We start from the raw sequence: 16,130 nt of genomic DNA, 5'->3' as shown, positions 1-16,130 counted from the left end.
TTGCTGGTACAGAAGAACTGATCCACATCGCTCAGAACAAGGTTTCATGTCTACTTGGGTCTGTTGAACGCACTTTTGAATGACACCTTCTTATCAAGCAATTACTGTGGACACAGGCTGTACTTTCAGAATCTGGTCTGAACACCCAGATGGCCCCCTGATAGTTTGCGTCCTTATAGTGTGTTGCCTTTAAGGCTCCCTCGACCAAGGGACATGCCCAGAGGTAGGTATTCGGGCAGGTTTCTTAATGGTCACTTCAATTCATTCTCCATATCCCCCCTATTGCTTTTGCCCCCCAAGGGGAGGTTTTCCCTTCTTCCCCCTCTCTGTTTTTTTTCTCTTATCCTCCTCCCCTCTTTCCCCTTCTTTTTTCAGACCTCTTCTTTCCTCTTGTTCCTGCTGTCCTTTTCAGGCCCTTGAGATGAGTTGGCCAATTTGAGACCTGGCCTACATACAAGATCCATGTCTGGTTCTGGGAAGGATGTGCCCTACACCCTCTTATGGGGATAGTATAGTTCTGGTAATAGGTGATTTCTTTTTTTATCATAGGGGCAGATAGCCCTGTCATATTGGCTGGGTAATTCTGATATGTTGCTGATTTGTTAGCCTAATGCAAACAATATGGTCTTTTTCCCAACAGGAGCCCTGGCCTGGGAATGCTAGACTTCTTAATGCTATACTTTCTATTGATGGCTGATTATATTTCACTTTGTACTCTTATTCTGTGTTATTTTGTGTACTCTGTATGTGTATTGATCTTTGATGGTTCCTATTCTTTTTCTGAGTATTACCTGCAAACTGCTGGGCATGTGACAAAAATATATTCAGTGTTCTCGTTTTTCTCCATAGCAAATATTTTTTGATGTTTTTCAAACATAGAACACTTAAGCCCCGTACACACGATCGGACTTTCTGACAACAAAACCATGGAATTTTGTCCGAAGGGTGTTGGCTCAAACTTGTCTTGCATACACACGGTCATACAAATGTTGGCCAACAATTACGAACATAGTGCCGTACTAGTCGTACTACGTGGTTTGTCAGCTCTTTAGCGCCACCCTTTGGGCTCCTTCTGCTAATTTAGTGTTAGTAGAAGTTTGGTGGGCGTTGATTCGCGCTTTTCTTTTCACGTTTTTCATTTAGCGTTTTTCAGTTTGCGCTTTTCATTTCGTGCTTTTCAGTTCTTTTCTGAATGGCCGTTCGTCAACCAGACGTGTTGCGAAATCGGAGGCGATAACGTGTTATTTATTATTGGCCTTGGAGTTATTGCTTTGACATTATTATTTTTTGTTGAATATTGATCTGATTTGGTATATTTTCTATATTTTTGGATGCATAGAATGCACTTTTTGGTTAGGTTCTGTTGGCAGATAGCATGTCTAATTTTTTATTTTATTTTTTTATGGACAATAAAAAAAATTGAGGAGAATAATACTTCAAAAATACAAATAAAGATTGTTGCGCTAACTCAAAAATAATAATTTAATTTAATAATAATAATTTTTTTAATAATAAATATAAAATAAAAAATAAAATAAACAGAATGGCAGCTCGCACTATATTGCAGGGCACAATATAAACAAAGAAAATGCGGCGCACAAAGCAAAAAAATTATATATAAACACATTTAACCACTTGACAACTGGGCACTTAAACACCCCTTGTGACCAGACCAATTTTCAGCTTTCGGTGCCCTCACACTTTGAATGACAATTACTCAGTCATGTAACACTGTACCCAAATGAATGTTTTGTCCTTTTTTATTTCCCCCACAAATAGAGCTTTCTTTTGGTGGTATTTGATCACCTCTGTGTGAGGAGGGAGAGTGGCGCTGACAGATGATCTCATACGTTTACATATGAGATCATCTCCCATTGGGCACGCCGATCACGCTGTAAACGGCCAATCACAGCGGGGGACACGGCCAGCACAGAACTTCCCTGATGCACACTCGCGGGAGCGTGCATTGCGGAAGTAAACAGGAGGACGTCCAGGGAGGCCTCCCGTCAAATATGGCCAGCTTTAGCATCTCAAGAAATGAGATAGGCCGTCAGTACTTCAGGTGTGATCAATTTTCAGAGATTGGCACCATAGCTTGTAGACTCTATAACTTTCACAAAGACCAAATAATATTCACCAATTTGGGTTATTTTTACCAAAGATATGTAGTGGTATAAATTTTGGCCAAAATATATGAAGAAAAATTACTAATTTGCTAAATTTTATAACAGAAATGAAGAAAAATGCATTTTTTTCAGAATCTTCGGTCTTTTTTCTTTTATGGCTCAAAAAAAAAAAAAAAAAAAAACAGTGGTGATTAAATACCACCAAAAGAAAGCTGTTTGTGTGTGAAAAAAAAGGACAAAAATTTCAAATAGGTCCAGTGTTGCATGACTGAGTAATTGTCATTCAAAATGTGAGTGCACCAAAAGCTGAAAATTGGTCTGGTTATTAAGGGGGTTTAAGTGCCCAGTGGTCAAGTGGTTAAAGAAGAAGAGAATATGCATTTGGAGATTTCATAATTTGCCACGTCACAAATGTTAATTCTCCATTATGAATGCTAGTTTACAAGACCGACCGCTTCTGCTTCCGAGCATGCGTGTTTGTACTTTGGACTTTTGTCCGACAGACTTGTGTACACACAATCAGAAAATCCAACAACACACATTTGTTGGCGGAAAATTTGAAGACATGCTAGCCAATATTTTGTTGGCAGAAAGTCCGACAACAAATGTCCAATGGAGCATACACACAGTCGGATTTTCCACCAACAGCCTGACATCAATTTTCCATCCGAAATTTTGATCGCGTGTATGGGGCTTTACTCAGTATTGCGTCAAACTGCAGTTCTCAAATGGTTGTCTGTACCCTAAAATCAACTGCCAAACTGCATAAAATCAACTGCCAAACTGCAGCATTTTAGCAATGTAGAGACCTAAGCAATCAAAATGGCTCATGTGATTCCTCTCACTGAAATAGAAGTCTTTCATGCAACAAATGAAAGTCATTCAATCATCTGTCTGTAATGTGATGTTTAATCTTAGGATCTGTATTACCTTAAAATGATCTTGTATCTATCTCTTCTGTCTAATAACATACGCCTAATTAAAGTACTTTGATTCCTTTCCAACGTATTTACATTGTGATTAACTAGTAGGAGGAGAACTAGCTTCAGTTATAAATACAGCTTAAATCTGACCTGCTGTCTTTATGAACGCACACAGTCTGAATCACAGAAGGAATACATCGGCACAATGGCAGGTGAGTACTGCAATAAATTCATTTGAAGATGTTTTCCTATATGAATCAATGACAGGTACAGAACCCGGGTGAAGATAGACTTGGACTCAATTCTACCTTCAGTTGTGCTATTTCATTGTTTTGTTGATTGAACATTTGTATGTATGTTGAATTTATATGTTGTACAATATGTATTGTCTGATTGGAAGTTCATGAAGCTTTATTCAGAATATTCATTACTTCCTTATTTATTCAAAATATAACAGGGATCAAACATCCTTTTTAGAAGTGAACTGCAGTATATATACTCTGGAAAATTTTACAGTTATTGAGCATCTTTAAAGTATATCAAAAGACAGATATGGTTGTTAAGAGTTAGAACCTCTATCAAATGTTTATGGCTGTCTGTATCTCCTTTTGGGGAGCTTCACCCCCATCTATTTGTCCTGTTGACCATTGTTACCAAGACTGAATGTGAGAGAAAATCCATATTACAGAGCAAAAATATGGATACTTGTTCTGGTGACAACTTCCTAAGAGAAGATTTCCCTTCATTGAAAGAAAATCCTCACTTCCTGTTGTGCCTTGAGACAGGAAGTGAAGGAAAATCTCCCCAAATGAACACAAGCAGTGAAAAAAAGGGGTTTTAACATTTTTCCTTTCTACCTAAAATTTGAAAAATGGTTTTAGATGCTTTAAGAAGTACTATACATGGTCATTGTGTATAATTTCATTTTTTTTTAAAAGTAAAGTCTCATTAACTGTATAAAAGGTGGAAAGATAAGACCCTTTGTATTTTATTGCTGTCCATGTCCTGGGTGGCCAATTTCACCTTACTTTCTATCCTGATGAACAATATGATGGGTATTTGGACAGTGTGTGAAGTTCAAGCACCTGCTACAGATAACCTCGGGAAAGAACAATCCCAATAACAGTAAGTCTGGCATCCAGCTGATCCCCAATCTAAGAGTTGTTGGCTGTTCAATCATACAACACAATGAGCAAAGGGGTAGAAGGATCTAACAAAGAATAATGGTAAGGTGAAGGATAGCATCACTTACCCAGTATTGAAATTACTGTACTTCTAAATAATATCAGTACCAATATAAAATATTATTAACAGTAGTGGTAATAATGGTCAAAGTAGTATTAATAGCAGTAGCAGAGGTACTGGTATATTCATAGTTGCTATTGTTTCTTGCATTCAGGGCTTTTTTCCAACGGGAACACTGGGGAATGTAGTTCCTGCAGCATTACATTTATATAATAGCAAGGGGTGTGCTGGTGGATCCATTGATGCTGGCTGCTGGAGGATCTATTGTCACTGTGGGATCTGTTTTTGAGTGAGGGCATATTGTTGCTGGTTGAGGATCTATTGTTGAGGGTGAAGTCTATTGTTGCTGGCTGCTGGAGGGTCTATTGATTCTGCCTGCTGAAAGATCTGATGTTGTTGCTGGGGGGTCTAATGTTGCTGATGTGTTGCTGTGTGGGGGACGTGTCTATTGTTGTGTGGAGGAGGATCTATTGTTACTTGAGGGGACCTATTATTGTTGGGGTGGGGTCTATTGTTGTTGGGGGGGAGCTATTATTGCTGGCTCCAGCATATCTGTTTTACTGCTTTTCTTGTTATTGGACAAGAACAAATTCTATACAAATTGTTTAGCACCACAAAATGATATTTGGGACAGGACTGACAGGTGGGTAGGGAGTAGAGCCAAGGGACGGTGCTTGGAGGTGGGTAGGGCGCATAGACAAGGGGCACTCAGAAGGGGGGGGTTCCTGCACCTATTTTCTGAAAAAAAAGCCCTGCCTGTATTTATAAATTTGCCAGCAATTTGTGCATTTTTGTAAATATTTTATTATATCTTTTCATATGACAACACTAAAGAAATTACACTTTGCTACAATGTAAAGTAGTGAGTGTACAGCTTTTATAACAGTGTAATTCCCCATACACACGTTCCCATTATCAGACCACAAAAGTCGCTTTCGGACAGATCGTTCGATAATCTGATCGTTAGTATGCAGCTTTCATCAGCTGATCATGACAGTCCGTCCAACCAAATCCGAAGGGACAAACAGGCAAACTTTGGTCGGATGACAGCCCATCATATGACAATTGTGTAGTCAGTACAATATGCGTACTATAAAAGACGTTCGACAAACACCACACATGATCGGAAACACAAAAATAAACCAGAAGGACACACGGATCACACGTATTTGAAATCATTTAAAATGCGTAGCTACGCACAACGGAAGATTTTTCCAGAATCGTACGACAAAAATCTTACACACATTTTGCACTGTTGTATTCGATCTTGGTTGTATGCAACAAAATGTGAACGATCTGTCTTACGATAATCGGAACGTGTGTACGGGGCATATGTTTGCCCCACAAATGCTCAATAGGGTTTAGGTCTGGAGACATTCTTGGCCAGTCCATCACCTTTACCTTCAGCTTATTTAGCAAGGCAGTGGTCGTCTTAGAGGTGGTGTTTGGGGTTGTTATTTTGGAATACGGCCCTGCAGCCCAGTCTCCGAAGGGAGAGGCGCATGCTCTGCTTCGGTATGTCACAGTACACATTGGCATTCATAGTTCCCTCAATGAACTTTAGCTCCCCAGTGCAAGCAGTACTCATGCAGCCCCAGACCATGACACTCCCATCAAAATGCTTTACTTTAGGCAAGACACACTTTTTTTTTTTTTTTTTTTTTTTTTTTTTTTTACTCCTCACCTGGTCGCCGCCACACACACTTGACACCATCTGAACCAAATACGTTTATCTTAGTCTGATTAGACCACAGGACATGGTTCCAGTAATCCATGTCCCTAGTCTGCTTGTGTTCAGCAAACTGTTTGCAGGCTTTCTTGTGCATCGCCTTTAGAAGATGCTTCCTTCTGCAATGACAGCCATGCAGACCAATTTGATGCCGTGTGTGACGTATAGTCTGAGCACTGACAGGCTGACCCCCCACCCCTTCAACCTCTGCAGCAATTCTGGCAGCACTCATATGTCCATTTTCCAAAGACAACCTCTAGATATGACACTGAGCATGTGCACTCAACCTCTTTGGTCGACCATGACGACGCCTGTTTTGAATGGAACCTGTCCTGTTAAACTGCTGTTTAAACAGGACAGAGGTTGAGTGCACATGCTCAGGATCAAATCCAGAGATTGTCTTTGGGAAATAGACATATGAGTGCTGCCAGCATTGCTGCAGAGATTGAAGGGGTGGGGGGTCAGCCTGTCAGTGCTCAGACCATACACCTCACACTGGATTCAATTGGTCTGCATGGCTGTACTCCCAGAAGGAAGCCTCTTCTAAAGATGCACAAGAAAACCTGCAGACAGTTTGCTAAGACAAGCAGACTAAGGACATGGATTACTGGAACCGTGGTCTGATGAGACCAAGATAAACTACAGTCAAGCATGGTAGTGGGAATGTCATGGTCTGGGGCTGCATGAGTGCTGTTGGCACACTCACTACTTTACATTGTAGCAAAGTGTAATTTCTTCAGTGTTGTCACATGAAAAGATATAATAAAATATGTACAAAAAAATCTGAGGGGTGTATTCACTTTTGTGAGATCCTGTATATACTGTATGTGTGTGTGTGTAGCGCTGGCTCCTTACGAGCATGCACTATATGTTTTTAAAAGTTAATATTCTTGAAACCACAGTTGGGTTTTAGGACTAATTTTACTAAATTATGATTTCAGTACCAGTCCAGCTGGATTGCACTGGGTTCTCCTTGGCCGCAGGTGTCGCTCTCAACGCCGGCAAGTGGTAGAACGCAGTTTAGTTGGGTGTACTGAGTGCCACGTTTTCTCGGAACCAGCCAAGTGAGAGTGTTCTCCTGATGTGCATTGTGGGAGGTGGTATTTAAGCTGCTGACATCACTTTACGCGGTTCAGTGCCAGAGAACTTTTCTGTCTGTTTGGTTCTGGTCCTCCTGACCAGCCCCCATGGCCCTCCTGGCCTGGGGTGCGGTTCCATGCATTTCCAAGTCTCAGGGCTGGATAGCCAGAGGCAAAGCAACTGAAGGGACAGGCCTGATTGGATGTCGAGGCCTGGTGATTCAAGGATGGTCCGGTGCCGTCTCATCTGAGAGGCCCAGCAACGGGAGAAGCATCCAGGGGAAGACTCTTCAGGAGAAGGCCATGCACAAGGCTGGTTTCTCTGGAGCAGCCTGGAAGCTCAGTTGTATAACATTTCATGGATCCACACTCATAGGGTATCGCTGGACCGGTTGTGAGATACTGTTACCGTATGATAGCTCTATAAATTTGTCTATGTCCCTCAGTTACGCTCAAGTCTATGGCAGAGACTTTTTCTCAAGTATTCTACGCTCAAGTCTGTGGCAGAGACTTTACTTAACACCCTATTGGCTGCTAGTGAGAGGAGGTCTATTCGGGGGTTGTGAAAATCCAGCTGTGAAACGGTTATTCTCTGGATTCCTTCTATAAAGACTTTCCATTTTTGACAGTCCAAAGTACCTGAACTTCCCCCTAACCCTCTACCCTAAACTGAGAGACCCTGTTTCTATTTCAAATAAATAACCCAAAAGAAGATCCAGTGTCTGTCAGTTTCTTTGGGCCATCTACCACGGGAAACCCTAGACAGAGGCGAGGTCAAGAAGGTAACGGTAAGCCCAATAAAACCAGAAGCTCCTTCGGGGGTCAGTGGTACATGTGCATAATCAGGAAAACCATAGAAGCTTCTGTTTTTTGAAAGGGGCAGTGGAGAACATAATTCACATACACGTGCACAGTTGGATATAGGGGTAATGTGCAATTGTTGGTGATGAAGGGAATCAGTGTCGGACTGCATATCCAAATTAGTTTATCTCCTGATATTTAAAACAGATCAAACCATATTTGTGTACTTAAATGTGTTAAACCCTTCAGAAGAATAATATTTTATGTATTAACACTGCTGACAAGTAGTGTGCTGGAGGCCAAGTCAAGGGTTATGGGTTACAGCAAAGTTTCTACTTACATTCCATAAGAGATGCTTGAAAATGGGCCGCCCAGAGGATTTTTTTCTGACACAAAATATCCTAAATTTGGCTATAAATGTTGTATTAGGTGAGAGGCACCTAATACAACCATTTTCATATTTGATACTCGATCGGGAGAAGCCTGCCAGTTGACTGCTCTGGAGGAAATAATTCATAGTTAATTAGGTTGAATAAAGACACCAGTCCATCCAGTTTAACCTGAGTGAGTGTCTACAATTGTCCCTTTCCCTGTACATTGCTACACCCACATCCCTATCCTCAAGGAGCCCACAATCCAAGGTCCCCATTCATATACTAGGGCCAATATTGGACAGAAGCCAATTAACCTACCTGCATGTCTTTGGATTGTGGGAGGAAACCGGAGTACCCGGAGGAAACCCACGCAGGCACAGGGAGAACATGCAAACTCCAGGCAGGTAGTGTCGTGGTTGGGATTTAAACCAGCGACCTTCTTACTGCTAGGTGAGAGTGCTAACCACTACACCCCTTACCAATATAAGCAGTACTGGCAGAATCTGGACCTGCCTTCTTCATCCTTTAGGAATAAACATGATCAAAAAGCCAACATCCATTGTGTTATCTCATGTTACTGCATGTTTATCAGAACACTGTTGCTTCATCTTATTGTCAATACTGTGAACATTTTTATTTTTTCTGTTAGTCATTTATTCTCATGTTACTGTTCTTAAAGGGGTTGTAAAGGTTTGTTTTTTATTTTCTAAATAGGTTCCTTTAAGCTAGTGCATTGTTGGTTCACTTACCTTTTCCTTCAATTCCTCTTCTAAAATGTTTTTTATTTTTTATTTTCTTCGTCTGAATTTCTCACTTCCTGTTCCTCCTCAGTAAGCTGTTCTGGCTGACTAAACACCGCTCGGATGATGGTGTGAAGTTTACTGAGGAGAAACGGGAAGTGATAAATTCAGACAAAGAAAAAAAACATTTAGAAGGGAAATCTAAGGAAAAGGTAAGTGAACCAACAATGCACTAGCTTAAAGGAACCTATTTAGAAAATAAAAAACAAACCTTTACAACCCCATTAATGTACATGCTTATATATGTTTTCCTTGGATTGTAAAACTTTAAGATCTTTAAATAAAGAATACATACTGGCATTAGGAAAAAAAAGCAAACGAGGGTGTTTAAGCAACTGTCGGTTGTGTGTTTCCCTCTGGTTGGCAATCAGACTTTGCCTGCATGGTAGAGTAACCTTTCCAATCTGTGGGTAGCTATTATGGCATCTACAAGAATATTCACATTACCAATCCAGGGCTGCAGAAGCCCATACAAAGTATATAACCAGCTTTATGGAGGTAGAGTTTGAATTGCCCCAAAATCTTAACAAATGTCTTACATTCATAAAAGGTATAAAGAAGGTAGCATTTTAGCCAAACACATATTGGATTGGTTGTCATACATGATTTATAACCATATTATTGAACAAAGAATTAAAGGATTGCATAATAACTGATTGCACAAAATCTGTTTGCATTGCACGATAATCATTCAATAAGCTGGCTGAGTGTTCCACTTATTAGGCAGGAGAATCACAATTATGGGTGGGAACAATAATATCCTAGAGCAATTAAATAGACTGAACACCTGAAAACAAAACTTTTAAAGCACCACATCAGTACACTTAAATTATACATATTAAATGTAAAGTCTAACATGTTACAACTCCTCCCAAAGTGTATTATTCAGTTGTGATTAGGCTGGAAGAATCATGCAGCAAATGCAGACTACGTGAAGACAGAACTCTTGGTCAGTATTTTAATTTTTGTTTTTGTTACCTGTTGCTAGGGATTAGCAAAGCTGAGCATTTTCATTTACACAAAATTTCTGGAAAAATCAAGGAATTTCAGCAAATATTTCATAGTTTGGCAATACGCATTGATGTCAATGGAAAGGCAAATTCATGATGGTTTCCAAGGTGCAATGGTCTTTAAATGGCTCTTGGAGGTCATTGAAGCTCCTGGGAAATGTGCATCAGTACAGAAGCTTTTTTTTTTCCTTGGGGAAGGCAATGTTATTTACAGACAGAATATAGCGGGAGATAGGGGCAGAGAGTTGACACCCTGCAACACAAAGTTCCCAAACAAGTACTACCAGCTATTAAAGCGTATATGAGCCTTTAGTGGTTGGGTATACATCTACTTTAACAACCTATGCATTATTTCATTAAATTGCAGTGCTGGGGTACATGTTATGTGCCCTGGTTGTGTGCACAAATATGCACACCCAAAATACTTTTAAAAAACAATATTTATACATAACTGATTGCTAGCTAGCTTGTCAACACCTTACCTACGTTGTGTTTATTGTAATGTGGTATTTGTCTATTAAATTGGTTATTTTCCCTTTTATTTCATTTTTTTTTTTTTTATGATAATTTTGAGCTTGGGGTGATTAGAGTGCATCCGACAATTGTTGCTGATCGTATTCTGTTCTTAGTAACACCCAGGATGTGTTGTTTGTAATAAATTTGTAGTGCCCTGCCCTAGTTAGGCTAAGTTTAGTTTTTGGATCTGCTGTACTCAGTGGAGTAGTGTTCTATTTCCCTAAGTTTCCCCTGAGACCTCTTTCACCCTACACCGCTCCTAAAGCACCCCAACCTATTGAAAACAATGGGGCAGCGCCGCCAAACCCTTTTTTGGCCGCTAGTGGGGGCTAAAACTGCCCCGCTAGCGGCCAAATAGCGCCGCTAAAACAACGGTTAATTTGCCACTAAAAATAGCGCCGCTTTACCGCTGATGCCCGCCCCAGTGTGAAAGGGCTCCTAGCTTAGTGGTTGATTACTCCTGCCTGCCTCTTGAAGAAGCTTCCAGAGAATAGATAAACGATTGTGAGGCTTGCTCAGGGTGTTCTTGTCCTGGGACTGCTGCCCTTGGGGGCAGCCTGTGTATAGGAAAGCTGATGTTAAGACTCAGCGGGTGCTTGGCTGAGTGCCTGAAGGAAGGATTTAAAGGTATCTGCAGGACATCACCTAAGGAAGCCAACCTTTCATCACAGAAAACTGTTGCATTTAGGATGGTGGGTAACAGGTGTCCTTGGACATTGTGAGTAGGACCCTTGCTTAAGACTCCAGGTGTTCATGTGCTTTAGGGGTTGAATGCCCATATAAATGCATAAGTAGTCCATATAGTGAACTTGATGTTGAGTTAATCACTTTAAAGTCATTACAGAAGACAAAGAAGGGACACTCTTTGGAGGAAAATAGATTTAATCTCCAAATATGTAAAGGCTTCTTCACAGTAAGAGCTGTGAAAATGTGGAACAGATTCCCTCAAGGGCTGGTTCTGTCAAGCTCAGTAGATTGCTTAAAGGCCTGCATTATTTCCTAATTGTACATAATATAACTGGATTCTAATATTTATTGGTAAAGTTGATCCAGGGGATATCCAATTTGCCTCTTGGGGAATGGCAGTAAATTGCCTTTTGGTGGAACCAGGAGGATTTTTTCCCCTGCTGGAGCAAATTGGATCATGCTTTGCTGTTTTTTTTTCTCTGGATCAACCCTGGGTATGGGATTGTGAATATGGGATTATAAGATTTATTTTATTTATTTTTTTCCTTTTTTGGTTGAACTAGATGGCGTCTTTTTTCAACCAGACTAACTATGTAACTATGTAAGCTGTTGCATAAACTGGGACTGTTCCTAAAGAGTCTCAGAATTAACTGGCTATCCCTTCTTCCTCCATCAAAGGCTGCGGCTAGCGGATTTGTGATGAAAAGGATGTATCGGGGGGGGGGGGTTGGGGGGGTTCTTTTTGGAGTGTACACTATCCCACTCAACTCCTGTGTCTACAAAAAGACATCCCCTAGACTGACCATGTTGTCGGGGTGTGTGAAACTTTGTATGGTCCTGGCAGTCTCTGAACATGTGGGAAGACCTGGGACATATGCAGCGGTCCCTTCAGGGGAGAGCACTACACACCTTTGTTACACTGCTTTGTCATCTGTGGCCCCCTAATTATTGTAGTAAAATTCATGGCTATACGCTGACAATCCTTCCTAGTTCATATGCCCAAGATTGAGGGATGTTCTGTGCAACTACTGCTAGCAGCCTATTAAAAACCAATGACAAGTGGTCGTACCACTCATCATGCACATCCAAGCATTTACATACTTACAAAGCCCTTTCCTTAAAAAAAAAAAAAAAAAATGTATGTTTATCTTCTTGGTTACAAATTCCCCTTGCTGCAGTGAAGGCTTTCTCTGGCATGAGACATGCAGCAGGGTAGTCTAGTACCTCAAGCTCATAATGGGCCATCCCAGACAGTGGTACATCCTTGAAACCCTGTAGTCCATAGATAAAATAATAAAAACTTGAAAACATTGTGTTGACAGGTGGCAAAATGGCTGGGTCTGGACAAGTGTTTGGCTCTCAGTCATTTTTCTGTCCATTCCACCTTGCTTCTGGCCTCTCTCTTTGATGAAGAAGACGTCATCTGGTTCTCTCTGGTGTTGCCTTTTTTTAAAACAAAAAAAGTCCCTTTTTTACACTCTCCTATAAGGTGAGATTGCTTGTAGCTATCACCCCTGTGAGGACAGTTCCTGAGCTGGTGAACATTTTTTTTTTTTGTTTTTGCATAAAAAGGTGGTATTTAGGCCTAGGGCTACCTTTTACTAACCAGAGCCAGCATCAAAAAAGTTCTGCTAAATTCTCACTGTTGATGCTGCTATGGCAGGAATAGCTGAAAAGGAAGAAGAGAAAAAGGGTAAAAAAAAGCAAGTGACTGCTCTGTGCTCATGAGGAGAAGGAGGAGGAAAATGGTGTATAAGCAGCACTTTAAAATTCCGTGACTGCTCTGTGCCCTTGAGGAGCAAGTAGAAAGAAAAGGGTGCATGAGCAGCACTATAAAGGAAAATGACTGCTAAGCCCCTTGAGGAGGAGGAGAAAGCAGTGCATTAGCTGCACTATTACTGTAAGTTAAGTGGTTGACACGTACCTGGTGGAGCTCAAGCTGTAGATGGGGCTTCTCTTGCACCTCTTATCCAACACCCCTGGTAGTGATTATAGGAGGTGAGTTGACACAGAGTGGCACAAGGGCTGTTATAACAGGCAGCACCAGCTGAGGTTTGCAGGATGCAGATGACTGTGGTGACTAGGCAACAACCAGGAACTGGAATACGGTGAAGCTTGATCAGCTGGCAGGTGCGTAGCAAGGACAGAAGCCAAAGGATCATGAACAGCCAGGCAGCGAAGGTACAGGAACAGAAGACAGAAGCAGAGAACAAGCCAAGGTCACAATAGGCAAGCAGGAATCCAGAGATTAGTCAAGGGTAAACCAGGTCAAGCAGGCGTAGGCAGAGATAGCAGGTCAAGGTACAGGTTAAACAGGAACTAGCTGAAGACCATTCAGCAACCTGTATATGCCACAGCTTAAATAGGTATTTTGGTTCCAGTACACAGCATGTTCCTTCTGTGCACACACTAATACATTTACATGTGAGTGCTAATGCCGTTCTATGTTGAGCCTTTGCTCATAATTATGAGTATAAACATCTCATGGCCTCATAGTTCCAACTGAGCTTCTCTTTGGCCCCGTACACACGGTCAGACATTCCGACCACAAAATCCGTCTGATTTTTCCAATGGATTTTGTCCGAAACTGGTGTTGCATACACATAGTCGGACAAAGTTGTCGGAAAATCCGATCGTTCGTAACGTGATGACGTTCATGCGTTTTTTTTTTTTTTTTATTGTATTTTTTATTAAATTTCAAAGCAAGTACAAAATAATCAAGCAATGAAATGATCAGTAAGCAGAAATAAACATAGATTATAACGTAAACGTTAACCATAGAAGTCAGATAATGTCCATAGATGCAGGCACAAAAGTGAACTGCATACCTGTTTCAGTTAAAATAAATAACGTACAGTTTATGAAAAACAAAAGTGACAATAGGCCGGAGGCCAAAGGTAGACAAAGCAACAAAACAACCATAAGAACATCATGACCATTCTCAGGGGAAGGAGAGAAAGATACCCGGACTGATACATATAGAAAGTTAATGGGAGGGGGAAAGGTGGGCGTGAAGGTCGAAAAGAAGGCACTACCATCGGCGACTGGAGCCGTTAAGGGTGTACAGACCGGGGGGACCCAAATTCCGACCGGTCCCAGGGTTCCCAGACTTTATCAAACTGGGAAACCAAATCATGTATTGAGGCCGTCAGGTACTCCATTCTCCGTATTTCGGACACCAATTGGAGAAATCTAGGCCAGGGGGGGGTTGCGCCAGACAACCAGCATAGCGGGATGAGCCTCTTAGCAGCTAAAAGAATATATGAGATCAGCCGGTTGATATTTTTGGGTAGGCCTGGGAGAGGGAGACCCAACAAACAGTGTAGGGGGTCGATCGGAAGGGAAACCCCCGTCACCTCCATCACCAACGACCCCACCTCCAACCAAAAAGGACGTATCAGGGAGCACTTCCAGAAGATGTGGAACAATGACCCGACGTCGAGCCCACATCTCCAGCATCGTGGCGAAACTGAGGGATCAAATTTGTGGATGACATCGGGGGCCCTATACCAGAACATGAGGATTTTAATTGCCGTTTCCCTTTGCGTGACACACTTAGAGGACTTAAAAGTAGAGGCCCAGATCTTATCCCAGGTCTGTAGGGGGATGGGTTTGTCTAACAACTGAGACCATTTACTCATGTACAGATGTGTAATTTCATTTAAGGGGGTCGACTCATGGAGGATTTGGTGAATAGAAGAGATTAGATGTAATTGGTGGGGACCCTGGGCGCAAAGGTGTTCAAAGGTCGTGGGATTTGCAAGGGTTAAGGTCGGAGATTTGGAGCTGAAAAAGTGCCTAACCTGTAGGTAAAAGTAAAACAAGTGCTTGGGGATGTCATATTTGTCACGTAAGGTTTCAAAGGTGTGAAGTCTACGCGAGATGGGGTGCAACAGGTTTCTAAGTTGGAAAAGGGGAGGGGCTAGCCACGTGAAGATCCTGCCCAAAGACAGTCCATCCGGGATACTGGGGTTGAACAACACATTCGTAAGGGGGGGGCAGGGCGAGGAAAGGGAGTATTTTTTGTTGCATCTTTGCCATATGTCCAGGGTAAAGGACATTGGGGCCGTACATTGGCTCCTGAGGTTAGGATGCAGAGGGGAAGAGGCACCCCAGATCAAGGAGCATGGATGCACCGGATACAGAACCCCCTTCTCAATGGCAGCCCACTGACTCGTGGCGTTAAGAGAGGACCAAGAGGTAATAATTCGTAAATGGGTAGCATGATAATATTTTACGATATCCGGAGCTCCCAGACCTCCCCGAGCTCGAGGTGCAAATACTACTGAACTGGCAAGGCGGTGAGATCTGTCAGCCCATATAAATTTTAAAAACCGTCTAAGTTTAAGCTGGGGGGATGGAAGGGCGACGGGCAAAATGATAGAGCAACCTGGGCAAAACTGACATTTTAAGCACGTTAATCCTGCCCGAAGTTCATGCGTTACGACTGAACTACGTTGAGGCTAGTAGCCAATAGCTTTGGTCTCGTAATTTGATCTAAGCATGCGTGTCCGATCAGAATTCTCTACAAACGATCGGACAAAGTCCAATCGGATCATGTTGTCGGAAAATTTTATATCCAGCTCTCAAACTTTGTCGGTCGGACATTCTGATGGATAAAGTCCGATGGAGCCCACACACGGTCGGATTATCCAACAACACTGTCCGATCGGACATTTTCCGTCGGAATGTCTGACCGTGTGTACAGGGGCTTACAGTGGTTGCTATGCACTCTTGAGGAGCAGAAAGTAAAGTGTATTATAGCAGAGTTAGCCAATTTCTATCATACACATACCTTGAAGTCTGTGTTTGGATTACTTTTGGAATAATCAGGGATACA

At 41.8% G+C, this 16,130-nt stretch overlaps 1 protein-coding gene across 1 annotated transcript in view; it reads left to right on the top strand.

Annotated features, from left to right (window-relative positions):
- Positions 1–3,196: 3,196 nt before the first annotated feature.
- The window catches only part of LOC143935365 (protein-glutamine gamma-glutamyltransferase E-like), a 53,280-nt gene continuing 40,346 nt past the window's right edge, over positions 3,197–16,130 (top strand). The window contains exon 1 of the mRNA XM_077459186.1: positions 3,197–3,261. Within this exon, the coding sequence (XP_077315312.1) occupies positions 3,255–3,261 (7 nt within the window). The 5' untranslated portion in view covers positions 3,197–3,254. The remainder of the gene's footprint in view (positions 3,262–16,130) is intronic.

Source organism: Lithobates pipiens, unplaced genomic scaffold, assembly GCF_037356315.1.
Source record: "Lithobates pipiens isolate NorthernLeopardFrog02 unplaced genomic scaffold, aLitPip1_a1.2 Scaffold_28, whole genome shotgun sequence".
NCBI lineage: Eukaryota > Metazoa > Chordata > Amphibia > Anura > Ranidae > Lithobates > Lithobates pipiens.
Note: the sequence above shows the minus strand (reverse complement) of the source record. Positions and strands in the feature narration are given on the sequence as shown.